This window comes from Semicossyphus pulcher, unplaced genomic scaffold (genome assembly GCF_022749685.1).
Source record: "Semicossyphus pulcher isolate SPU_LCO1_2020_fin unplaced genomic scaffold, fSemPul1.0.p SCAF_18, whole genome shotgun sequence".
NCBI lineage: Eukaryota > Metazoa > Chordata > Actinopteri > Labriformes > Labridae > Semicossyphus > Semicossyphus pulcher.
In genome coordinates, this window is record NW_027211691.1 from 14085996 (window position 1) to 14113908 (window position 27913).

Sequence of the window (27913 nt, forward strand, 5' to 3'; positions counted from 1 at the left end):
CTCCAAGGCCCCCTCCTTTGCCTGCCGCCCAGTTTGCAACACACCCGACCCCTACGCCTATCCCTGCAGGTGCCGGGTCCACAAGGCTCAATCAATCAATTAAATTAATAGATATACCTTTAGTTATTTAAAAGAAAAATACAATTGAGAAAATTATTCAAACATAATTTTCTGCAAAAAAATGTTGAAGATGAGATTTAAAAGAGCTGATCAACATAAAGGAACCATTGGCAGAGGTAAAGAGTAGAGACATCACCAGTAGAGGGCAGTGATGAGGCAGTAACAGTGACATTTACAGGACAAAAACAAAGCAGAAGAAGCTGAAACACAAGGCTGCTATATGCAACTATAAAGAAAAGACTGACTGTCATGTCATAGTATCTCATGATGTACTGTAGTTTCCAACCCATCAGAACTCCATCTAAGGTCACTTTCGGCGACGCAGGGAGATGCGCTGCAGTCTCCTGGCTTTTCCCCTTGCATCAATGGGTCGCATTTCAGTGACCTTTGACCTGACCAGCCGGTAGGAGCTGGCACAATAGCTGGGTCTCTTGCAGTAATGGATCAGGGGGCATTCAGGCTGCCGGTCTGCAAAGGAAGTAAAAAGTTAGAATGAATTCACATTTGCTGTGTGACTGTGCATGTGTCTAAAAGTGACTGTCATACAAGTGCTAGGGAGCACAATCATTCTACAAGTACATGAAAAGTACCTAATTACAGTACTTGAGGAAATGTAATCATGGGAAAAAAATGTTGAAGTATGTACCATTCTGCCGCTGCTGCTTCTCTGTGTGACCCTCAGCCTTCGTCGTGTCTGTGTTTGGGCGTGACCCAGGCAGTGAGCCTGCAGCCCCTCCTGAATTACTGTCTCCTTTTCCCTCTTTAGGCTGTAGCTCGTGCTGTGGCCTCGTGTTCTCCACCTCCTCTTGTCCCTCCATGTCTGTTTTTATCTCCTCCTGTGCTGTTTTGGGTACGTCAACTGTTTTGTCAGATTCTTTCTCCACTTCTTTTTTATTCTCTTCCTGGCTTCCCTCCTCTGCCTCCTTCTTGGCATTTTTCTCCAGGTCTACCAGCATGCAAAAACACACACACACACACACACACACACACACACACACACACACACATACACACACATACAAAAACACACACAATTAGTAAAAAGCAAATATTCTTAATAATATTGCTTCATTTGATGTGTGTCACTCAATGTGGCGCACACAGAATGAGTCGTATGTCAGAAGAGGAAGTTGACGTACAGTAGTCGGGATGCCCTGAGCCAGGAAGCGAATGTGATAAAATTACTGCTTTTTGACATCCTACTTTGCCATAGCTAATGTGTACTTAAAACTTAAGTGGCTATGGAGATATCCTTATAACCGTGTTCTTTTTGGGCAGGAGATAATGGAGGGAAATCATTCTGTGGGGTTATATGTCTCAAGAATAGTTATTGTCCTGTGTAGAAAAATAGATTAACTATTGCCATGTCAAGGATGTTTTACTTAACTAAAATTAAATCATCTTATTGCAACTAAAAACAAAAATGTGCCCAAGCAAAAAATATCTTTGAGATTGATGATATGTTGGAGTCAATCGTTTCAACACATGATGTGAAGTTTGGAAACATTCTTTTATTAGTGTTATAGCAAAAAGACACAAGAGTAGACGCTGCAGACTTGCAGTGACCAATTAAGTGAAAGTAGCTTCAGTTTCGGAGACAGTAAGCCTTTAGTGAGTTTGCCTTGTTTTTTCTTTGAATTTAGTTGAATAACTTCCCCCTGTTCAAAAAGCCTTTAATGTATTAATCCAGAGTCAGGGCAGCGACGTGTCCTTGGGCAAGACTCAGAACCCCAAAGTGCTATTTAGAAAATCTTTAAAACTTAACTAAAAACTGGATTTATGTTCACTCTCACCTGTCTGCAGCATGAGCTGCAGAGGTGCTGACCTCTGTTAAAATAGGTCTTCTAATACAAATAAATAAGGTATTCATTTTTTTGTCTTCATTGATGAAAGGGACAGAGTTCAGTCAGAGACTGTTCAGACTGAACTGAACACTCAAACTGTCAGTTGGCTCCTGCTTTCCTCTCGCTAGGACCATTTTTTTTTTAATCTGCTGAGTGATTTTAATCCATGTAGTGACATGCAGTCCAGGTACGGTTCCTTGTAAATCCCATATTATACGTTTTTTTAAATATAATAATATTTCATATAATAAAAATGTAATTGAAAATAAACCGTTTATTGTAATTTTTTCTTTATTTAAGTATTTTATGCATTGTTTATTTCATTAGTTTAGATGGTATAAGGCAAATGTAGCAACTATGCATCAATAAATATTAAATTATAGGAGATAGGGAGATAAGTCTAGGCTTTAAGCTTTAACTGTGAATGCAGCAGAAAAAAAGTAACAACCCATTTCTTTGCAGCTGAAGGAATTCTAGTCACCAACATTGTCATGGCTGCAGACGAGGACGTCTCAGAACTGCAGCTTTCAGCGACTGCACTGCTATCCCTCCCAGCCTTTTTTGAGAAGCCACAATGTTTTAGACAAAAGCCAGAAACTGAGATCTTAACAGTCTGTCCACGGTTTTGTCTAAGCACGAAAAGTCCATCAGTACACATATGATTGACCTTGCACTTGATGAGCAAAAAAGGCCTATCAAAGCCAGAAGGTTAAAGAAAATGAGTACTAAAAGAACTCTAAAAAGGCACCTGCTGCCATGCTTAACAGTAGCTAGCAATACTAGAGAGCAGCTGTGGTCGAGAGAGTTAGAGAGTGACTAAGAGAAGAGGCGTTGTTGGAGTTCCCTCTCCATTTAGCCCTGACATGTACAACCTGTCTGCTGATGTCCCTCTGCTCTGCATGTCGCTTAGCCTCAAGTTCTCAGATCTGTTTATGTTGATTCCAGGTAAAGATGGGAAGGAGCATTGTAAATATTGAATTATTTTACTGAGACATTAAGAAGTCAGTATGGCTACCTTTGGCTGCCTGGGCCTTCCACGTGTCCCTGTTGTGACGAATTTCTTGGTTCCATGTGACCTTGAAGCTCTTGAAGTCCACTGAGGTCAAAGAGCAGCAGCCCTCTGAGCCTGTACTCTTCACACTGGAATTTTTCCCCTCACTTCCAGTAATACTGATGTCACTGGAAAAGTGTAGACATTCAAACAAACAAACAAACAAACAAAAAACACATATTTATGTAGTATTATTAAAGATGACATTACTAATTATTGGCTGATTGCATATTAAAACACCTTAAAAAGAGTTAAAAGAGATCATATGAAAATACTTTTAGCTTGTGCAGCGGAGGGGCCAAAAAAATCTGTTAGATTTTTGCTCAGATATGCTTTAAATATTTTATTAATTAATACATATTTTTAATTTGGACTGCAGTACCGTTTTTAGTTACATATACATACATGTTACATATTGGTCCTTTAAGATAGCAAGTCTTCTCGTGCTCTCCACCAGTTTAACTTATTTGTCAAAAATTGTATTTAATTTAAAATGTAAATCAAGCTTTTTTTTGCCTTGAAGTCATTACTGAGCAGATGAATTCCTTCACATATGTACGTGCACTCTCAGTTTGTGTCAGGTCCTGAGTTTTTGTCTGTACTTCCTGTTTTATTCTGTTAATCTCCCCACTTCCTGTTTGCATTCGTTTGAGGTTTCTTTACTCCCTGTGTGTGTGTGATTGCTTATTGTTTTCACCTATGTCTCGTTGTCTCCTCCCCTCTTGTGTATATTAGCCTGTCTTCCCCCCCAGTGTGTCTTTGTCAGATTGTCTGCATCCTTTGTGAGTAGTTTTCCGGCGTTTATTCCTCGTGTTTGTTTCTCAGTGTATGATCAGTTTTCCGCGTGTTCTCCTTTTGCCCAGTGATTTTGTACTTCTGCCTGTCTAGTTTGCTACCTTGGATTTGACTTTTGTCTGTTTTTTGGACTACGACTTTGCCTGCCGATTTTGTTCTGCTGCCATTGACTGATCTCCCGTGTATCGAACTCTGCCAATAAACGGTTAAACGAATCTGCTCTGCCTCAGGTCTGCTCTGTTGGGTCCTGTTGTCTGTCTGAACGTGACAGTTTGTTGTGATGCAGGGCGTGATGTTTTTTCTCCTTTGATGCTATTTTGAGCACCGAGAGAAAATAATGGGCCAGAATATATATTTAGATCTACTATACTTAAAATTAGGACCAACTTATACTGTTTCTGTGAGGACTTCAAAAACACAGTCTTGGTAGTCTTAATGTACCTCAATCTGGCCTCTCACCCTTTCAGCTACAAAGGTGTCATGTTATATCACCAGATCTGATCAGTGATTTCTTTTCTACAAGATAGTCTTTGAGGAACTGCATGATCACAAAAACAAGGCAGTGTTTATGTTTCAAGGCAGGACTCGCATAAATTCTTTAATAAAGTGAGTGTCTCCTATTCCAGCCTCCTCATGTTAGGATAAACACGTGTTAAGATTATATGTTATTATATATATTATATGTTGAAGAGTCAGAAGGAAAAGAACCTTAGTAACAGTTGCAGGTCCATGCTACATACTTTAAGCGGATACTACTAGTATGAACTATATAATACTTTGCATGTATGCCTTTGTGTTTTTATCAATATTACAATTCTATAGATAACTTAAAAAATTAAAATTAAAATTATATATGGACTATGTGAGTCTAAGCCATCATCAATTCAATGAGTCATTTTTTTGTATTTTTTAGATGATGTCAGATTTATCCAGCAAAGTGTCAGGAGTGTCACACAGAACATGAGGGTGTGTGTCACCTTGAGCGCCTGAAGCCAGACAGTCCTGAGCGAGATGCCTCATCAATAAGTGGTGTCACAATCTTCTCAATCATTCCTGTCAACACAGTGAATGTTGGCTCCACAATGAAGTCAATGAATCCTGCAGGACACAGGAGCCATGATAAATTCACTTTTTTCCCCTCTGATTGTTCCTGTTAAACCCAGGACATTATATGAGATTTTGAGGATGATGCAGTTATATAAAATGAAAGCAAAACCAGGTAAAACCAGATCGTTTCTTGTTTTCTCTCACATGCACCATCCTCCCTATTTTTCTTTTTTCATTACACATTTGTTAGAAATCCAGATGTGCTCCCTGGTACTCCTAATGTTAAGAGGTATATATTACAATCATACGAGATAAGCCAACAGCCTCTAAAATATATTTAATTGTTAAAATATGTCACACAGAAAATATAACAAGAGAAATCTGGTTCATACTTAGTGATTGAGGGTAAAAGCCACATATTTTTTTACACCATTGATTTTGATTGATTTACAGGCTAGTGCCACTTTCTCTACTACCAAAAACGCCTCTAAAAAAGAAGCCTATGTTGATCTCTCCAATGATGATCTGCTGTGCCATGGGATGAACACTGGCAGCTGAGTTTAAAGCAAAGGCATTGACTATTACAGTTTGCATTTTGCTGAAGGTTAGTCAGGTGCTTGTCTCTAACACATCTCCCTTTACTTTGCTCCAAGCAGCTGCTGAGTGCATTAAAATCTTAAATACACTGTTCAGTTCAGGAACAATACTAAAGGTGGGGTTTTATTTACATGGGGCTAGAAGCCCTAAGTGAGATTTACCACTCTACATCGTGTCAAGCCACAGAAAAGAGATACATTTTCAGTCAACCCTCAAACATGATAACTGTACCTAAGCATGACTGCATGAATATATGCAATTGTTAAATCAGTAAGGTTCAGTGTCATACAAAGACACTTGGAGGATTACATATAAATTAAATAGATTTATTGGGCTTAATATACTAAAAGGAAATCCTAGTGAACCCATCCTGAGCAGCATTATTACCTTACCGATCTGAGACTGGGCCACCATAGTGGATTTGCGATCACAGAGAGGGGAGAAAGGTAGACCCAACTCGGCCTCTTTATCACCCTACAAACATAATCAACATTACAAGGTACTGTTAGTCTTAGTTTACTTGGGCAGGTTTACTTGCACATAACACTAACCCCTTAACCTGATGATTAAAACCAAACAAATGTACCGCTTTGTTGCACATTGAACAACTGAAAAACACAGGATTGGGTTTGTTTAAACAAAGAGTGCCCATAAAAAAAGCTAGCAGAGACTGTAAATCAAGCCAGTTTTGCTCATGAAATACATGGAAAAGTATGCAACTCTATATGTTATTATGTCATAACTCTGTTTTTGAATACCATGTAACTGATCTAAAAACATTTAACATTACTGTAAATAGAGTAAAAGATGGGAGTGGAAATAATCACCTTTTTTGTCCTTTGTTGATTTGTCAGTTTATATGTTTTGATCTGATCCTCGATGCAAAGCTAGTTACCCCATAGCAGTAAGTAAAGCCCACTCACTGGTTGAAAATGTTAGTTTGAAGCCTGTGTAAATTCAAGAGTTAGCTTGCTTTCCTTCTAATCTCCTCTGTTAACAGGACCCTGACCAGTGAAGGAGGAAGTAGGTGAAGAGAACTTTAGTGACTACCTGTCTGAAGAACTCCTCCAGCAGAGATGACGTCCAGGAGTGATGGAGCTCCCAGCGTTTGGCAGGATGGCTGATGTCAGCAGTGTGCAGAAGCAGGGATAAGGCCTTTGGTTTGTCAATCCTGCAAACACATTCCAGTCATCTGTCAATGACACAACCTGCTGCTTAAGGGAAACAGTGCCTAAATTCTGTAGCTCTGCAGTCTACAAAGAAATGTAGAGTTATAAAAAGGAACCCTCAACACTTCCCTGCAGAGGACACAGAATGCAAAATATGTTTTCAGGAAAGTGTTTTTTAAAATCCAAGGAGTAAAACAAAACAGCAATGACACATTTATATCTTACATCTTTGCAATAGGAGTATAGGTGGGGGAAAAAACTGTAGTGGTAGGGTGTCTGCACAGGGAGACAGTAGAGTGAACTGCACAACATTTTCCTCATCATTGAATCAACAAGGAACTCCAAACCACATCTTTTCCTCATGATTTAATAGTATTAGCAGCCCTTTTGTCAAGAACCAAAGGCATGTTTACAACTTGGGTAGACGTCAACAAAACGTTTAAATCCACCACTCACGCTTCAGGCTGCTGCAGAAGGCTTTTCATAGCTTTGATCTGCTGGAAGTGGCAGGACATGTCAGTAGCCAAAACCATCTCGACTACCAGAGCTCGCAGTTCTCTGAAAGACAGTGAAACACAAGTTAAATATCTGAACAGCTATTGGATTGATTGTTTTTATATTCATGTTCCCTTTATTAAATAACTTTGGTTGTTAGCTTTCATCTAGAACAATCACAGTTTCACGTCGTCTAATACTTTGGTTCATAACAGGGATGTTCTACTGAGGTAAAGTGTTTGTGTCTTCTATTTCATAATTCTTAATGCACCAATTACACCTTCAAGCTCTGTCTATCTGGGAACTCAAACTGTTTTTTGTATTTCACTACAAAAAACACGTAACTAAAAATCACAGCATGATATCAGCAACATCAGAGCAGAAATTTTATGTGGGTGGGACTTATTGAAAATGACTTTTTACACTTGTATGATAATAGTTTGCTAAATCGAGCCAAGACACTGAGGGCTCAGTCTACTTAACAGTTTACACATAAAAACCAAACCACCTTGTGTATAACACCAGAACTTACCCGGTGGCACAGTATTATACACTCTACACAGCGATCTGCCCTCCCCACAGTGAGCACTGATCCTAACTACATACTGCATGCTCCACATTAGAGCCACACTTGTGCAGGGGACAGGATGTCATGAGTCATTCTAATTTAGTTATGTTTTTGTTTTATTATTTCTTGATTTACCTTGTCACTTTGTCCCTTGTCATGAGTTTTTCATCATTTAGTTTTGTATTTAGTTTATTCTGTGTTCTTGTCAGTGTTTAGTCTTGTTTAGTTAAGTATTTCACTTGTGTCTCTTTGGTTAGATCATTTCCTGTTTTACTTTGTCACCTTGTCTCTCGTGTTGATCCACTTCCTGCCTTTGTGTTTCCCGCTTGTTTGATTATGTGCCCTGCCCTGATTGTTTTCACCTGCCCCTTGATTGTCTCACCTGTGTCTGATTAGCCTCACCTCCTAAGTTTATTTAGTCTCTGTGCTCCCCTGTCTTGTTGCCAGTTCATTGGCGTCTATCCTGTGTCGTCCTTCTCTGGAGTTAAGTCTATGTCCCTGACCTCGGTTTGGATCCTTATGTGTTTCCCCTGGATATTCTTTGTGCTTCCCCTGACCCCTCATGTCCCTTGGATTACCTGTTCCTGGTTTTGTGGTAAGTCTTTGGCTCTGCCTTTTGATTTTCCTTTTTTGTCTTTTGTTGGATTTTAGATTTTGTTTTTGCCTTTTGTTTATTAAACCTATCTATCTAAGTCTGCATCTGGGTCCCCACCTTTTTGTTTAACTCGAAACCCTGACACAGGATTGTTAAAATTCAAAATCGGTACATGGCTTTGTGCAATTTAGAAGTGTCCTCTGATGCTGTTATGGGGGAATGCCTGCCATCAGTCAACGCAAGTGCATTTTAAAGTTTGAGTTTTACTGTCTCATGTGGATGTAAATAGCTGTCTAAAGTGTTGTGTGTGCAGTGCGGATATGTTTCAGAATCAGTGAACACCATTTTTAACATCCGTCCCCCTGCGAAGGAATGGCATGTTGTTGTTTTGGACTAAGTTGTTACCTTGTACCTTTGGAATTTTTTCTGATATAGATTTGATCAGTTTTAAGGTTAATTGAGGAAGTTCTACATTTGAAGAGTTTATGTTGATTTTGGTCTTTTTGTAGATTGTATTTGCTTATGTTCTAAAAAGTGGTTCCCCCAATGCCAAACCTTAAGACCAAATAAGGACAACGTGTTATGGAGAATATGCATGAGGTGTATGATACATTTAGTGACTAATGATGAGAAGTGAAGTGGTTTTCTGATCATTAGGAGTCAGGGTTTTTTCTCTCAGATGGGAGTGTGTTTGGTGAAAGAAGTAGTTAGTTATTTTGTGAAATATCCCCCAGGCTGTCAAACTTGTTGCTATGGTAGGGTTTTTAAAATAAGGATGGTGTGCAATGGTTGGGCTCATGAATGGTAGGTCTGAAATATGGATTTCTGTGTCTAATGTTTGCTCTGTCTGTTTAGGAGTTGCCACATTCATTGGTATTGATCCATTTGTGAATATAACTTTGAGTTGGTAGGCTGTGAAGTAAAGCCCGACCGATTTTATCGGCCAATCACTTCGCAGATGTGTCAGTATCGACGTATATGTCCTCCAATGTACTCAATATTATTTGATGTAATTTCTTGCTGCGGGGAATAAGCCGTCGCACCTCCCGTCAAGCAGAGGGCGCTGTTTTACAGTGGACAATGTGAGAGCCAGGCTCTCTGTATTTTTCATAAAATACAGCACAAGTCAAGAAATGAAACCGCCACCTCACTCATTACAACTAGAGATGTCAACTCTCGTTCACTTCAGTGACCCGGATCTTCGGATCTCGTTCAGCTGAACGATTCGTTCATTACATTCGTTCACCAGGTCGTTCAGTGACATTTCCGGTTTACCCGTAACTCACTCACTCTCACTCGTTCACGAAAAATAAGTTTAGTTTGTGTTCATCTGTCAGTGGTTTACACATCTGTGAATTGACCTGTATACACAGATGCACCTAATCGGGTCGCTCGCTTCGTTCAGTGAACGAGAATGGTCTTCGTTCAGTGAACGAGAGCGAGGGAGAGACAGAGAGAGAGAGAGACGATCGGTCAAGCGATACGTTCAGTCGTTCTCCTAACCAATGATGGTGATTTGATACATTAGATGTGATACAAACAGCCCTCCTCTGAAACGCAATTGGCTCGTGCTAACATCAATCAGTCTGGTTTCCTAAAACAAGAAGTGGGGAGCCGCAAGCGGAGCCAAGTGAACGAAAGGAACGACTTTGATGCATGAAAGTGAATGGATCATTCCTTTCACTGAAAAGATTCGTTCTTTTTGAACGAATCGTTCAGGACCGAAACATCTCTAATTACAACTATAAACCAGCACAAAAATGACAATTACCAACATATGCAGAACATATGTTCTAAACAGACAAATTAAAAACACTAACACAATGTTTTTTTGCATTTTGGAACATAAATAGCTAACTTAACAACTTAAACTACTCAGTCAGCACTATGCGGCAGGCATGCTGGGAAATGAGGATGTCCCTATCGCTGCCAGAGTGCGCGTCACAGCTGGGCGGAGCAGCACACACAGCGAAGGGAAGCATTAGGAAGCATTATCTTTCCAATACAGAACGAAACATTGTGAACAACAAACTCATATTAAAATCACAGTAATCAGCCAAAGAAAGCTCTAAACTGCGCAGACGAGAGCCCGTGTGTACAGTCTGGCTCTCAGTTAGTGTAAAGTTCGATAATAACGAAGGCACAGGAGCTTTAAGCTTTATTGTCTGCTAGTTTCACAGCGGTTACGCTCTAAACAACAAGCTTACATGTCTACACCTCCGTACAACCCCGCAGGAAGATGCAGGGTTTTGTTTTAATAAGCCATCGTCGCGCTGCTGCCAGGTGTGTACGACTGTCTACTCCGCCCTCCGTCACACCTGCAGCTCCTTACAGCAGTGAGACACACACACACGCGCGGACTGCTCTCATTCACAGAACGGCAAATGAAAACGTTTTGTGAAGTCCCTTTCAGGTCTCATAAAGATGTTAAAGTTACGTTGTTACAGCGCTACAGACAGACAGAGAGCAGAGCAGAGAGACAGACATGTCACCGTCATGTTACGTTTTGGTTGAGTTCCGACCTGCCGACTGCTGGCTGAGCTCCAGTCCGCTACCATAGATCCGTCCATAGATAGTCCAGAATGCCCCAAACAGAGCAGAATAATAAGAATAGAAACACAGACAAGGGCAGATCATCTGCAGATACAGACACCATCTCACACTTCTCCTGGATTATTATGTTGATTAAGAGGAGATTAAGTGGAGAAAGTTTGGTGTTTAAAGAGCTCCTTGGTTTTTGGATTTTTGTAAGGTTGCTAAACTTATTCAGAGTGTCTTTTTTCCTCACTAGAATTTTATGATGTGGAGGTCAAGTGAGGAGGGTAGGGGCTTGATTGTAATCATTGAGAAAAGGTAGTTAATCTTGGGTAGTGTAGTTATTTTGATTGTAGTGATTCTGCCTATGAATGATAATGGTAGGTTCATCCAGGCTTGAAGGTCGTCTTCAATTGAGGGGATTGAAGTTCAGCAGTGCACAGAGAGTGAGTTAATGTGTAGGCTGCCACATTCCAGCTATTAGGACTGAATGGGAGAATAGTGGATTTAGACCAATTATTTGAATTTCCCGTGAGGTGGACAGGACTGTTCACGAAAAAACCTTCTCCTGATTGGAATGTTTATGTAACAGTCTGAAACATGGAATGTGGGAGAAAAAAGCCCGGTGTTGATAAGGAGTGGCATTAGAGCTTTGTTTGTTACTGAATAATTAGGTCAATTGTGCACCCAAATCTTTAACTGGAGGGCAAAATTACTTATTCAAGAGCACAGATTTTTTTTGTTATTCTCTGAACATCAGCAGTGACGTAACTTTAAATTTGAGTGTGGCTCCCTCACAGGGCTGCAATTCAAACACTTATGTCTTGTTGTTTGTGGATTGTAAAAACAATGAAAAGAGTCTTCTCTCACCTCCAGTCATCTTTGGAAAGATTTAAGAAAATGTTCATTTCATCCTCATCCTGTAAAAGACGATAGGCAGCACTGACATGGTGGTTCTCTAGTACAGCGCGATCGTTGTACAACATGGCCGTGTCCGATCTGCAAAACACACACATAAACATTTATTGTAAAGCTAATTTTTTTCTGAGAATGAAATTTTTAAAAGCTATGGAATTACAATCATAACAATATGTTACTATCAGAAATGACCACTGATGCAATAAGATTAATAAAAATATCCAACAACCCCCAGGGTCATACTGTTTGTAGATGTTTTGACTTGATTAATGTGATGAATATTCTACAGCTTCTGAAGTTTTTTATTTGTCCTCAATATGCATCTGCACTTTTTTATTCATGGAATCTAGAATTCTAAGCTGCCCTATATGTTCTCAGCAACAGCAGTGATTAATATCACACAAATGCAGGATGGAAATTACCTGGTCTGAATATGAAAGTTATTGGTTGTCCCTGTATGTTCGAAGTCATGGATGGCAGCTGCAAAAATGATTGCAAAAATCTCCAATTCAGTAAGCCAGTGCTAAGAGAGAGAAAGAGAGAGTGGGACATTTTTTTGAAAAATAAAAAAAAGACAAATCGTTAAAAATCATTAAATACTCTACAAATAAATCTCAAATAGATTTAAGCTTTATCAAAACCTTTGTTTTTGCAATGATTTTAAATTTTTTACGGACTAACTCTTCTCTGTTCTTGGGGCTGAGGCATCCCCACAGTGTGAAAATGAAAGTTAAAAGAATAATCACAACCTGAGTGGCACAGGCAGAGGTATCTATCTCGTCTGTTAATAGTGGCCCTAATTTGGGTCCACAACCAAAAACATAAAAAAGAAGAAGCCTCTTCCACACTGCTGTGAAAACAGAATCCCATGAGAGCCTGAAGACCCGACGACTGCCCAGAGTGGGTCTGCTCCATTTCACTGCTGTGGTTCTTTAGGAAATGCTTATCAACAATTCTTGAACCCTTAGGTTTTTCTTCATTCATTCCATGTGAATTATCCAGTTTAACCTCCCACACCGCCCAAGGTACAGAGAGCCACAATTGCAGTAGCTTTCATAGACTCGGGCAATATTACAGCAACTGAAGAGTTGCCAGATTTAGTGCCATCTAGCCAGGAATTTAAACCTGCATCCTTCGGGATACTAGTCCACTTCCCTTATATGTGGCCTACCAGTCTACCAATCAGGCTGCCCACCTATTCCCCATGAGAACCTACACTTTTACAGCACTGTTTTGCATTAACACAACCCAAAACTTACCACCATGCCAGTCTTAAGGAGCAAGTAATGGATGGTCTGTGTCACATCAGCAGCATGCATCAGGTTGTGGTAGGGGTTCTTGTGTTTGCTGTAACCCACCTCCAAAGAGTCCACAAATGATATCAGAGCAGATATTGGGACCTTGAATAGAAGTAACACAGAAAAGAATAATTTTGACAAATACAGTAGCATAAACATGAATTAACCATTGTTATATCACCTGATAGGATAACTCCAGATAATAACAGTTTGGATAATATGTCTGTTAAATCCAACAAAACCCCAAACTACAATAATACAATAACTATTGAAAATATATCTAAATATTACTTTATTACTTGATTGATCAAATCTGACGCAGCAGAAATATTTTGTATCATTTGCATTCTTAGTCCTCATCAACCACTGATAGTTCAGTCAGAGATTCTTTGCATTACGCTCAAAAAACTTTTCATCACATATGGAGAAGACTAAGACCTGTTTAAGTAACAGTTTGTTGTGTAAAATAAGTAGAGCTCGTCTAATGTTTGATTTACCTGATTTTATTGATTGTTGATTTTCAACTGAGCAGAGGTGTGCAATGAGGGGTGTGTGGACTCAAATGCAGCACACTTCAGAGCATAGATCATAAGTAATTACTTTGGCTTCAGCAGGTACAAACAGTCAGGTGATAGTACAGTTGAGTTAAATAATGAGGCTCAGAACAGTAACTGTCAATGGACTAGGCTGGGGCTCAGGCTGGATGAGCCTAATACTCAGATTTGGATGTGAGCCTACTCCGCCACAGCTTCAGGAGCGCTTCGTCCTTGCCTGAGAATACCTGCCACAGGAGTAACCGGAACAGCCTTGGAAACAGGCCGGACCTGAACAGAATTTGGAAGACAACACGGGAACAGGGTCGGGAACTGGATCAGGTAAGACCGGAACAGGAACTGATCAGGTCAACTGGAACAAGATAAGGAACTTGATCGGGAACTAGATCAGGCCAGACCGGAACAAGATCGGGAACTGACTTGGGAACTAGATCAGGCCAGACCGGAATAAATTCTGGAACCAGATCAGTGACTGGATCATGCTGGACTGTCCCAAGAACTGGATTGGGCCAGACTGGAAGAAGATCGGGATCTGATGATACAGCTGCTGGGACAGCGACTCTTGACCTGAAGAGACGGCGACTGGGACCTCCGATTTTGCACTTCAAGAGACAGCAGCTGGGACCCCTGACTCTGGACATAAAGAGATGGCAGCTGGGACCCCCAACTTTGGACCTGACGAGATGGTGGCTGGGACCCCCTGTCCTGTGTTCTGGGTTCACTTAAAACCAAAAATAACAGAGATTGTGAAATCAGATGTAGAAGATTTATTGTAAAGTTTTGAGAATTATTTTGTGGCAGAAGGGCAAGGCAGGGGATGAGATTTCTTTGAGATGATCCAAACTGGCAGGCTGAGAGTGAGCAGGCAGGTGAGTTGAATCCAAAAATGGCAGACTGACAGGCAAGTCAGAATTCTGAGCACTAAAAGATAACAGCAAAAATGACCAATTAGCAAAAACACTGAAAACTTCAAAAGTTCAGGAGCCGAGATGGATATCTACCACAGGAGTAGAAGGAACGATGTGGGATAGAATGGATGGAAAGCCAGGGTAGATATACTGCAGGAGTTGTTTAGGGGATCAGGTTCAGCTGTGCCAGCTTCCAGAGCTCAGGAGCAGGATAGGCCACGCCCACAAACACAGACTGACACACAGGGAGAACACAGGAAAACAAGAGAGCAGGGAAAACACAAACACAATGGAAGGGAGAGGAAGGAACATGACACCCCCGATTTTGGACCTGAAGAGGTGGTGGCTTGGACCACCGACTCTGACGGCTGCTCTCCGGACTGGATCAGGCTGGAACATTGTCGGGAACCGGATCGGATCGGAACAGGGTCGCCAACTAGATCGGACCAGAACAGGCATGGGAACTGATCAGGCCGGACCGAAACAAGATCTGGAACTGGATCAGACCAGGCAGGAATAAGATCAGTAACTGGATTAGGCTCGACTGTCCCAAGATTGGGAACTGGGTCAGGCCAGACCGGAAGAAGATGGGGTTTTCTTGATACGGTGGCTGGGACAGTGACTCTGGACCTCAATAGATGGTGGCTGGGACCCCTGACTTTGCTCTGGACCTGAAGAGAGACAGTGGCTGGGACCCACGACTTTGGACCTAACGAGATCCCCGAGAAGCAGTCACCTGATAGAACTCTGAGAAAGTCCTCCAGCAGCAAAAGACACTCCATGGCTACAACAGTCCCAAGACAGGCCTGCTATGATGCAGTGTATTGTAATGGGGTTTAGACTCAAATACAGCACACTTCAGAGCAGGGTTTGTAAGTAACTTTACTTTTGGATTCAGCAGGTACAGATACCTGACTAACAGTCTTAACAGTCTATGGATGAGGCTGGGGGCTCAGGCCGGGTGAGCCAAACCAGGAGACAGGTGATTGCGGAGAGGTGGTGGCTGACACACAATTAAACAACAGTTCAAAACAGGGTAACAGTACCAAGAAGAAGTAGGCAGGAGACGCGGTCAGGGTCTAGAACCTGTTAAGCACTCAAAAGAAGCCGATGAACCAGTAGGGGGTAGGGTGAAGGTAAATCGGGGCCAGGTAGAGATTGGAAGAGCCAGCAGGTAAGAGTTACCAGAATGCACACACAATGATGAGTGTGGCAACACGCTCAGAGTCTGAGCTACAGTAATCCACAGGTAGGCAGACAGGAAAGCTCATAAGCATCATCACAGGAAAACACCAGACAGCCGAGGGGACAAGCAGGCAGAAACCAGGAAAGCTGAGGCAGAACTCATGGTCAGGGATAGAAGGCTGAGGTGAGGTGACAACAAGGAAGGCAGGTCAGGGGAAGGCAGGGTCGGCAACAAGGAAGACAGGTCGGGGCAAGACAGGGTCGGCAACAAGCAAACAGTCCAAAAATGAGAACTGGAGAGTCTTGTAGGAGTTGGCAAAAAACAATCTGGAAAAGAGTGTGTGAGAAGAAGAGGCTAAGTACTGCTTGATTACTGATGAAAAACAGCTCTGTGCAAAGGTGAGCAGAGTTGGCTGATGAGGTGGGAGTGGCTGGAAGGCAAAGTGAAGAAGAGGAGGGGTGAGAGGGAATGGGTGAGAGCATGTGAGCAGTGGTGCAGAACTGTGTCAAGATCTGGAACACTACATTGGATAGACTACATCCACAAACAAATGCATGATTACACAAAAACAAGTATATTTATTGAATAATAAAAACAGAATTTTATGGCATACCTTGAAACGATTAATCAGGTCATATCTTGTGAGCAGCTCATAGAAGACAAATTTCAGAGCATGGTCTCCACTAGCATCATTCAGTGTGAACACATCAAAGGACCATGTGTCCACATGCTAGAACAGGTAGATATAAACAACATAAGCATAAGACTATAAGCATTCCTTTTTATCTGTTCATTAAAATGGAACGTCACTTTTTATAGGTATCAGATAAGTAAACATAATAAGTACCCATGACATTATAGTTGAAATATTGCCATGTACATTCAAATAGGAGAACTGGGATTAGATAGCAGTCTGTCTGTAATTTTCTGTGCAGATTTGTGTTACCATGAGTCTATAATAATCAGGTGCACCTTGCCTGCATTCAAGGACTACAGCTCATAAAGGGATATTTTAATGTTGTGAAATGGGTTGTTTAGGTACTTAGCCAATAACTGCAGTTAACACAATAACTGTTGATGTCAACTTTGCCTCCAGTGCGTGAATCCGGCTAAAGTACAGCACCAACATGAAGCTAAGCAGTGTATGGTTGTAACTGTAGCAAAACATATTTAAGCCATATTACACATTTTAATCCAAATTAAAAATTATATCAGCTTGAGTGTACGCTATATTGAGAATATTTTTATAGCTTCATCTTCATGTCAGACAACCTTTGGCACTAGATTTTTCAAACTTAGATCTGTGTTTCCATGCATGCCACACAGTGTTCTACGCTGCAGATCAGCTTTCCAAGTCAGTGGTTTTCAAATGAAGCAACAAAAAAAAAGTAAATGAAAATTACCTCTGAAGTGAGCAACAAAAAATCTGTTCAAGGTGGATTCAAGAGGATACTTTAATGAGTTAGTTGTTTCAAATATATATTTAGTGCTATAATTCCGGATTGTTGGGTAAAGTAGTGCTCTTCAGGAAGTGTCTACATGGCTTACGGCATTTGGTTTTAATATGGATTTTACAAGATGGCAGAAGAAGCATTGTGTTGTCCTGTGTCTCTGTTCAGTGATTGAAGAAAATGGATGGAACATCAATGACAGCTTATTGGGGTCAGGTAGCAATGGCAGCAAGCTAAGCAAGTTAGCCCAGATGTCCCTCTCTCTAGCAACATTTTCTAGCTGGGCGATGACGAGGCGTTCCCGGGGATGACGAGGCGTTCCCAGGCCTGATGGGATATACAGTATAATCCCTCCAGCATGCCCTAAAAACCTCAACAGGGAGATGACCAGGAGACATCCTAATTAGATGCCCGAACAACCTCAACTGCCTCCTTTCAATGCGAAGGAGTGCTGGCTCTTCTACGAGCTCCCTCTGGATGTCCGAGCTCCTTACCCCATCTCTAAGGCTGAGCCCAGCCACCCTGCAGAGGAAACTCATTTTGGGCCGCTTGTATCCACGATCTCACTCTTTCGGTCACTACCCAAAACTCATGACCATAGCTCAGGGTTGGAACGTAGATTGAGCGGTAAACCCAGAGCTTCCCCTTATGGGTCAGTTCCCTCTTCCCCACTATGGTCCAGTACAATGCCTGCAATACTGGTAACGTTGCACCAACCCATCAATCTCAATCTATTTTACCCTCATTATTGAACAAGACCCCGAGATACTTTAACTCCTTCGCTTGGGGCAGTACTCCTCTTCCCACCCGAAGAGTGCAATCCACCATTTATGGCAGAGAACCATGGCCTCAGACTTGGAGGTGCTGACTCTCATCCCAACTGCTTCACGCTCGGCTGCAAACCGCCCCAGTGACTGCAGGAGGTCACAGCTTGATGACACCAATGGAACCACATCAGCTGCAAAAAGCAAAGATGCAATTCTGAGGTCCCCAAACTGGATACTCTCCTCCCACCAGCTGCTCCTTGAGATCCTGTCCATGAAAATCAAACAGAATCAGTGACAAGGGGCAACTTTGGTGGGGGCCAACACCCAATGGAAACATGTTTGACTATGTGCCAAGGATGTGGACACAGCTCTCACTTTGGTTATGCAGGGTCCTGATGGCCCCTAGTAGCAGACTCGGAACCACATATTCCTGCAGTACCCCCCACGGGACCCCCAGGGGGACATGATCATATGCCCTCTCCAAGTCTTCAAAATGCATGTACACTGAATGAGCATACTTGCCCTGGTTCTTCTGACTCCACATCGAAAGACATATTGGTTGGGTTCAGGAGTTCCTCAAAGTGTTCTTTCCATAGCGCAACAATATCCCCAGTCTAGGTCAGCAGTTCCATTCCCCTGCTGAATCCAGCCTGAGTGAAGTCCTGCTTTCCCCCCCTGAGTCGTCTAATGGTTTTGTAAGAACTTCCTTGAGGCCAACCTGAAGTCCTTCTCCATAGCCTCCCCGTACTCATCCCACACTTGGGTTTTTGCTTCCTCAATCACTGACGCCTCAGCCCTCCTGGCCAAGTCAACAACACACCAACAAACTTGATCATCGATCTTTGGGCCAGGGTGCTCTTAGTACACTTATGAGTCAACCTATGCTTAACCATGGTGTTTGTTATGGACAATCCATGACTGGCACACAGTCCAATAACAAAGCACCACTTGGGTTCAGCATTCATGAGTATCCCCATAACTGTCTGGCACCTCACCCTGGACAACTCCAGAAAAGAAGATAGTCCAGCCCCTCTCTAGGAGATTGGTTCCAGAACCAGTGCTGTGTGTGGACATGAGCCCAACATTATCTGGGTGATAATGCTCCACCTCCTGTATCAGCTCTGGTTCCTTCCTCATCTGGGAGGTGATGTTCCATGTCCCTAGGGCCAGTATATGCTGCTAGCGATCAGCACTTCTAGGTCACACCCTTTGCCTGCCACCTGGCTTGCATTGCACCCTACCCCCATGCCTGTCCTTGCAGGTGATAAGCCCACAGGGCAGTGGCTCCATGTTGCATGTCTTCCGATTTGGCTGTTAAATAAGGGTCTTTTGAATCGCTCTTAGTCTGGACCCTCACCTGGGACCAATTTGCCTTGGGAGACCCTACCAGGGGCTAGTGCCCCCGACAACACAGCTCCCAGGTTCACAGGGACACGCAAACCCCTCCACCACGTTAAGGTGGCGATTCCTGGAGAGGGTCATTGATGCTAGTTTTTTTAATTACGTAAAGCATGTCATATTGAATTATGAATATGAATATGAATTTAGAGAATCTTGGAGGACTACGCTTTTATTTATTGGAATGTATATGTTTTTGCTTACTTTTTGGGCCATGGATGGATTTGGGCAATCTGGATTGTTTTGCTCTTTGGAATTACCTGCAGTTGCGGCCCATACAGCGTTCTGCACCTGCAGTTCTCAGCATATGCAAATACGAAACTTGGCTACGGGAAGCTGCTACTAGAATTTGTGAACTACTTTCCTTGGGTTTCAGACTGATCTGAGCTCGTAGTCGCAGCATTGTCCAAGCTCCATGCTCAGGTTCATTGTAATACAATTTCATCATGAGGATTATAATGCTTGCCCTCCTGAATATTGTTCTGTCACAGTACTGTCAGGGTTTATGAAAACAAGAGATTAAGCTTTTTATAGTTTTTTACGACATGCTTTGACATGATTTTATCGTACTCTTCACAGATGTTTGTTTTTTAATGTCACTGAATTTGTTATTTAACGTTCACTTGAAAAGTTGATGTTGTAAATGGTATAATTGTGAACCTTGGCCATCAGTAATGGGGTAGACAACTTTTTTCGGTTAAATTATGTTTTTGTGATTTAGCTTACCTGGGGTCAGTGTCATATCTTGCTATCCAATCCCTTATACAGTCATATCATCACATCCCTCAACTTTGTTTGTTTCGTACAAAGATTTTACAAGTACAGACGTAATATTCTATTTTCTTAAAAATCTTTTTCAAGCTTTCTATCAAACACAAACAGTAACACGCATAAATACCTTGAGCACAGTGATAACATTTGGAGGATAATTGAGACCAGCCATGTTGGAAGTTCGTCTGTACATCCTGTGACAGAAGTACAATACACAAAAACACGCACACACACAAAATACCACAATAAAATGTCAAACAAAAAGTCAACACATACGGAATAGTACACTTAGAATCAATTCTAAGAAAACTTAATTTTTTTTTGTTGTTGTGTGGTTTTGGCATCCTTCATGTAATCTTATAAGTGTGTAAAATCTATTTACATAACTCAAAAACTTCTGTTGAGCAAAGTCAACCCACCTTTTCCTCTCTCCTGTTTCTAAACTAAAAATATTATTATCCACTAAGTCTGGTGAATATCACAACAATTTAAAAGGGAAGACATGACACACTATTTCTCACGGGTGATACGTTTTTCCCCTTAAAAGGGAATTCGAGAAGGATATCTTGCTGATATATCACAGAAAAGGGTGCTCTATGATTGAATAAATATTTAGTTAAATTCTGAATAAAAATCTATGAGCGCACAGGCCTCCAGGGCAGAGCAGGTACAAGCCCCTCCCTAATGCAAATATATTAAATGATGGCTATACCATGAATAAAAAGATGTGCAAGTTGTGTCCTTAATTAGATTAACAAATGGTACCATGTCAGTTAATTAACCTTAAAATAGGGAGACAAATGTCTATCATAGTAAGTATGACTCTTTCAAAACATATTATGAAACTACAATTAAATTTTATGATGACTATAATATAAAGATTTTTTTTCTATGAAATAAATCATTTGCTTTCTCATGTGCAGTGATTGCTTTAAAATATTGTCTAGTTTCTGATTCTGCATGTGACAGTTATGCTGGTGTTTGATCAGCAAGCACCAGTGGACATTCGTTACCTGGTTCTGGTAGAATAAGCAACCCAGGCCAGCAGCAGTATCACTGTTGGTACTGCAAATTATGCGCCAATACTTGCTCCAGTAGCATTTACCAGTTTTCAACACTAAATGTTGACCGTTACTGAAACTGAATATTTTAAAATAATCTCTCATATACAGTATATAGAAATAAATATAATTGAATTCTTATTAAAAAAAATATTATTTCACCGTTTCTTAATGTAAAAATTACATTAATGCAAAAATAATTCAGGATTCATACTAAGAGCCAAATGTGTTACAGCACTGTCACAAGTAAACAGAACCCCATTAGACCAAATAAAGCCAACATGAAATAATGTATAAAAACAAAACCTCTCAACAAAGATGCCAGCCTGTACTGCATGGACGATGCTGCGGAAGCGGGGCTTGTCTTCGTTACGGCGCAGCATCAGACCTCTCTGCCGCGTAAAAGTCGAAGCCAGCCAGTCACGAACTTCAGACGGCACTGAGTCTGACTGGATGTCACTCAGCTCATCTTCAGGATCTGCCACCCGCCTGCAAGGATGCGCACATACACATAAATAAAAAGCCATACAATGTACATCTTCTGCAGGCATCTTAATGTATGAACAAACAAATGATCATATTCAGGCTGTTGTACGTTGTATTTATCACACTTTCTCTTCGCACATTGATTGATGCAGATTGAAGATTGAACTCATCTTTAATAAGAAACTGAAAAGTTCCGGACAGGATCTGAATTCAATTTCAGATTATTACATTCAGTTTCAAGTTTATTGAAATTCAGTTTCAAAATAATAAATTCAATTTCAGATTATGTGATTGAAATTAAAATTACTTTAACTATTCAGGCTGAGCATTTCAAATTCAAATATGAATAATTCAACTTCAGTTTCTACTGACACATATTTCTTCCCATACGGAAGAGCCCTTTATACATGTTCCTTGGCAAAATGATACAGAGAGTAGAAAATAAGATTGTTAAAACAATGCATGACAAGATTTTTAATTTAACTAAAATTTGGAATGCAGGACTTGTACTTGACCAAGCATCATTCAAGAGCAGAATTTAAAATCTCCAATCTGTGTAGGACAAAGGTTAACTTCTCTGTTATCATACAGTACATGAAAGCTCCTTGCCTCGTTTCCTCAACATATAGAGATTCCAGGACTGAGGCTGCATACTCCAGGTTTTTCTTCAGGTCTACCACGGATGCTTCCCCCCTCTCCAGCTGCTTTACAAGACATCGCAACCTGCAACACAAAGCCACCACACCAACATCAGCATCACAACTTCATTGAAACTATGACAACTGCTTGATTATGCAGGCAGATTAAAAGTCAGGGAGGAAAAAAAACAAAAACGTAATCACAAGATTTTGACAAATCTTCTGATTTTGAGCAAGGTGTCATTACTGTATTTTTTAAAGGCATATTTTTAATTCTAAAATTCTAATAACCAGTTTCTCTGAGAACTTGCCTATAAATTATGTAGCCCGATGCCACACACCCCCCCAAAAAAATTGGAATTATAATGATTGGGATAACTTTGGGATAACGTTTAGTTCCATTTATCTGTGCATTACAATGAATGAATAAGGTTTTGCCTATATTCTGCTTAAAAGCCATTACCTGTGTGTCAAACCTCCCTTGGATGGTGAACAATCTGCACCATTCCTTACAGTTGCTGTTGATGCAGTGACAAAGGGTTCACTGGTGAATGCCTGTCAACTGCCCAGGGCTCGCAGTTCACTGATGAGCAGTGATTTAATGGTTTCCATATATCCAGTATCAACTAAGGGAAAGTTTTTGAACCAGTCATAAAAAAGTGCTTTCTGCAAGGGTCTAAGTATGTGCTTAATGTTTTGCAAGAGCTGTTAGTATTGTGTTGTAAGCTCTGATCCCAAAGTTGTTCATAGAAACCCGCGTGATCGCTTAGCGTGACCTTCTTTGTCAAGGTTCCTGAAGCCAGATAACTAAAAGATACCCTGGATTGAACTCACTTCATATTACAGGCCTCTGAATGTTAAAAGTGGACAAACATCTAAAGCATATGCCGCAGATGTGGACATGCTCTTTTATTCCGATAAGATTCCAATGTTGTAACATGCATCATCCCTTTGGTCAATGAAACCCAGAACCTGCAGCAATAGCGGTTGTAGTCTCAAGTTTTATGCTATATGAATTATTAATATAACTTTATTCACTGTGACTGAAGCACAAATACACACAATGGAAAAGACTGATTGAATGGCCTGCCAATAATGCCAACAATCAGTTGGCACAGGAAAGCAAAAGTCTGTAATTTCCCTTAGAAGCAAAGCGATTAAAAATTTAGTATTATAATATATATTTTTTATACCGTTGTGAGACAGACCCATGTTGAGAGCAGATTAAATGTGATGTTTGATCATCACTGAAGGGATTGTCATTGTATAGCCATTTTTGAACAGCTTGTAGTCATCCAGAAAATATATTTCCTTTGTGATGGAAGAAAGGCATAACCTTTATAAGACTGGATTTTTGCTTATGTGTAGTAATTCCAGTTCACAGGGGAATTGTGAAGACACGAGCCCACACATTTTTCCTTACTCACAGCTGTCTGTTCCTGCAAATTTCCCCTTATCACAACTTCATATGGCAACCACGGATGATGGGTTTAATGTTGCGTTTAAATAACAGATTGAAGTAACAAGTCTTGTAAATATTTGTAATTGTGTTTGTAATCATGTGTGTCATCTCTGCGTGCATGTATGACCTGATAGCAGTCTTCTCCATGGCGTCAGGTGCGTCAAGGATTGGCAGCTCATCAGCCAGGATCTCCTCATTGCTGCGCGGGTCAGACAGAATCCCTTTGTGTTCAGTGATGCCAGCATGTGCTGTGACAGTGGTGCATAATGCATTTTGGGACCGTGAGCCTGGGGAGTATTCACAGGAACAAACATATTTTGCTTACTTTTACATGTATCATCAACCATATGATAATTCCTGAAATTTCAGAGTTAAACTTGGTGTAAAGGCTGAATTGTGGTGAACTCACGTGCAAAGCGGGCCAGTGGACGGCGCTTGCTTTCGCCAGCCTCGTTTGCAACTGTAAAGAAAAGATTTGGAATGCATTTTGATTAACACTGGTAATGTAAGTCTCAATTTTAAAAGGGCTCAGCGCACAAGAATTGGGGGGGGGGGGGTACAGCTGGAATCAGACAGAGAAGGATGAGATAAAGTGCAGCCAGATTACGCTCTGTGACAGAGGACACTTCATTAGTGATAATGACTCCCTGAGCTAAGCTCCCTAACAACTGACAACACACACACACACACACACACATTTATTTGCACCAGTCAAAATGATGTCACAGTCATTTCCCTTCTCTTCTAGTTCCCATAGAGACAGCAGTCCGTAAACACTTAGATACATGCACACAAAAAGTACATGGCCTTCTATTCTACTAATACAGAGCAACCTATTCACAATCATGTATTCTGAAAAAAATATTCCAGAAGAAAAATTGTTTGTTTCTATCCTATATATTGCATTTATATTTCTGTGTCACACTAAGCAATGGTACATCTGTGGTTTAAATGTGCTTGACAGCAGCGCAAACGGAAGGAAAGACCGACACATTCTTTTCCCAGTTGTCAAATTCAGACTCTATGTCACAGCTCTTTAGTGTCTCAATCAATCAATCAATCAATCAAATTTTATTTGTATAGCGCCAAATCATAACCAGAGTTATCTCGAGACACTTTACAGAAAGAGCAGGTCTAGACCGACTCTTTGTAATGTTATTTAAAGAGAGGCCCAACATGAATCACCATGAGTAGCACTTAGCAATATTCAGCACATTGGCAGAAAAACTTCCTTTTAACGGGCAGAAACCCCGAGCAGAACCAGACTCATGTTGAACAGCCATCTGCCTCGACTGGATGGGCCGAAAATTGGATAGAAGGAGATGCAGGATAGAGACAGGCAAAGAGAGCAACAACAACATATGTTCTTGTTACATGAAAAACAACAGACACATACTTATGGTTACAATGCCAATAATAGTGGTAGACTAGGGTGAGGATTAGATTTCTCATGCAGACGCACAAGGTATCTTTTTGTGACTCATATGGATGCATTAGGTCGTGTTAGTTTGTGGTTAATCAATCAATTTGTATTAATATAGCACCAAATAACAACAAAAGCTATCTGATAAATCTTTACATATAGAGCAGGTCTTGGCTGTACTCTTTGTTGCAGTTTACCTGTTGAATGACATCACCAGGGAGCTACTATGGTTACTCTGACAGGCTGCTTGCTTGGTAAGAAGAGCAGCAGGAGTGGAGTGAGTAGATTTTTCCAGGTGACCAACAAACTACAATTGCTTTCTAATGTTACTGTGTAACATTTCTTACAACAATTTTGCACAAATATCCAAAAATGTTTGGTTCTCCCACATTGTTCTTATATAGTGAAGAAACAAGCGAGTGAAGCATTTGTGTTTATGTGCGAGACAACTGGTCCCATAATTTTGCATGTTCAAGACAATAACCTATATGGAACTCTTTGACAGAGAATTTGAGGGAACTATAATCACTGATGTTCTCACCAAGTGTGTAAGTGTAAGATGCAACACAGGGAATAACAATCTTGTTCACAAGTGCTTAGGTAACATCAAGGACGACTACACATGCACAGCCAGGGGCCATTTTAGCACTTCTGACCATAGTGTATTTCAAAGGCTCCAAACGTACAACCTAGAATTTTACTAACCTGACATTATTAAGCAGAGGTGTGTGTAAAACTGGTTGCCAGCTGTAGATAACAGCCCTGTTGTCATAAACAGTCAGGATATTACACAAGTCGCCTCTATTTCTTTATTCTCTTTATTAGTTCTAGTATTTTCCACTGGTGGTGTTATAATGTTTTTTAGGTTATTTCTGGTCAAACATTTGTTAATTAGCTTTTCTAAAAATAAAAAAAACCTTTTAATTAATTAATCATTGAAATTTAGTTGTTTTTATTGTAAAGTGTATGTTCTTTACATGTTTAAGGTATTACTCCAAAAACATAGAGTCCTCTTCCCCACAGCTGTTACAATTTTTAAATTCCCTGAAGACTTCCGCAACTAAGATGCTCATCTAGCGCATTACACAGGGAATTTGATATACCCAATCTTGATGGACCTTTCAAACCAAAGAGAGTTTAATAACATTTAAAACTTCCTCAACCATTTGTCCTTGGCCAGAGCTAAATAGCGACAAAGATTTCCAAGTGATCAACTGTAATGTCACCTAACCAACTGAAGCCACCACAACAGCCTTAGGACCACAGGACACGCAACTTTATTAACCTTGTGCTTGCTGTTTCATTTCCTCTATCCTGGGAAGCGGATGCCACAGAGAGTAGAAGTAAACCAAGGAAGCAAATGAACTGAAAGAAACAGACATTTGGCCAATTTAACAAGTTAACTAAACAGATAGTTGTGACTGTTGTTTGGACTTTGAAGACAAGACTAAAATCAGACTTGCTTTTATGTTTTTGGCTAGAGAATAAAAAACACTCTGAAAATGCAGATCTGCCAAGAGGCAAACATTTTTTAAGCTTACTTGTGATTCAGAACACAAGCAAGATAGTAGTGTTTAGTGTCATACCACCCTTTAATTGCCACAGGAATCACAGCTTGCTCTGTAAGGAAAGACATAACTGGAAGAAGAGGTGACTTTTGAAATCAGGATAGTTTTTGAACATCTAGCTAAAAACATTAAAATGGAATATACAACTAATATGGCCATAATGTTTCACTTTGGTGATGGGAAACAATCAAACAAGCAAACCATCTTTATATAAAAAGGTTCTGGGCAACAAAGTAGCTGCCAACATCACCACAGAATACTTTTAGGTCATTTTTATATGTTGTCCTCACAATCAGTGATGACTGTTGTAATGTTACGCCATACACTTGCCCCAGTGTAGCTGCTGAATGTTCTCAAAACTTAGTCATTGTTAATAGGGCCATTAGCTAGCAAACTATGACTACACCTGGAAAAATGAACAGAATTGAAGCAGGAGCAGAAGTGAAAAAATGGGCGTGGCAGCATGGAGTGAATGAAGAGAATTACTAAAGTACATAAAAGAAATAGTTATTAATACTGATATGCTGTAAGCTGTCCACACTGCAAAATACACAAAATTTTATTAGGACTTATTACATGCCACATATGAAGGAACATGTATCACTAGAGGGAGCACCTACAATTTAAACATAATAAATCTTAAGTAAAGACGACCATCTGTTCAGCAACACAATAGGACCAAGCAATATCCTCCCTCTCTTGATGCAGGCACATACAAACACACACACACATCATATCACACTGTAACAAAGGTTCTCTTACCGATTGTGAAGCTAAAGCCATCAATGCTAAAAGTAGCACTCCGACACTTTTTAAATCCCTGTTTTTTAGATGTCGGTTCTGACATCATGGCTCGTGATGTGCACTCCTCTGCTGTCTGTCTGTCTGTGGATGAGTGTAGAGAGCAGAGCACTGTTTCCCAGGAGAGGCGTGAACCCAGAGGCTGTTCCCCCCCCCTGAGTGGCTGTTACCCTGGCAGTGCTTTTACTCCCGCTGGAGGCTGGAGGTGCTGTGGAGGTTCGGCAGCTGTGTTCAGGAAAAATGCTTGCGTCCTCCTCCGTGCTCTTCATCCCTCAAGGCCATAGTGATCCTGCAGGAGAACACACAATTGCAGCTCTCTCACTCTGTCTCTCTCTGCTTCTCTCTTACCTCCATCATTTACAGCTAAAGCAGCAGCAGATGTGTCTCCGTCTCCCCTGTCGTCTGCT

At 40.8% G+C, this 27913-nt stretch overlaps 1 protein-coding gene across 1 annotated transcript; it reads right to left on the reverse strand.

Annotated features, from left to right (window-relative positions):
- Positions 1 to 427: 427 nt before the first annotated feature.
- On the reverse strand, positions 428 to 27570 carry pde1ca (phosphodiesterase 1C, calmodulin-dependent a). Its single transcript, XM_069667895.1, has 17 exons — positions 27468 to 27570; positions 24124 to 24174; positions 23842 to 24001; positions 22224 to 22337; positions 21435 to 21617; positions 20195 to 20261; positions 16294 to 16410; positions 12994 to 13134; positions 12157 to 12257; positions 11687 to 11815; positions 7080 to 7181; positions 6505 to 6625; positions 5847 to 5928; positions 4788 to 4908; positions 2980 to 3143; positions 767 to 1066; positions 428 to 588 (listed from the first exon to the last, which is right to left on the reverse strand). The coding sequence occupies exons 1-17, from the start codon at positions 27553 to 27555 to the stop codon at positions 428 to 430; spliced, it is 2202 nt and encodes a 733-aa protein (XP_069523996.1). The 5' UTR covers positions 27556 to 27570.
- Between the last annotated feature and the right edge of the window lie 343 nt (positions 27571 to 27913).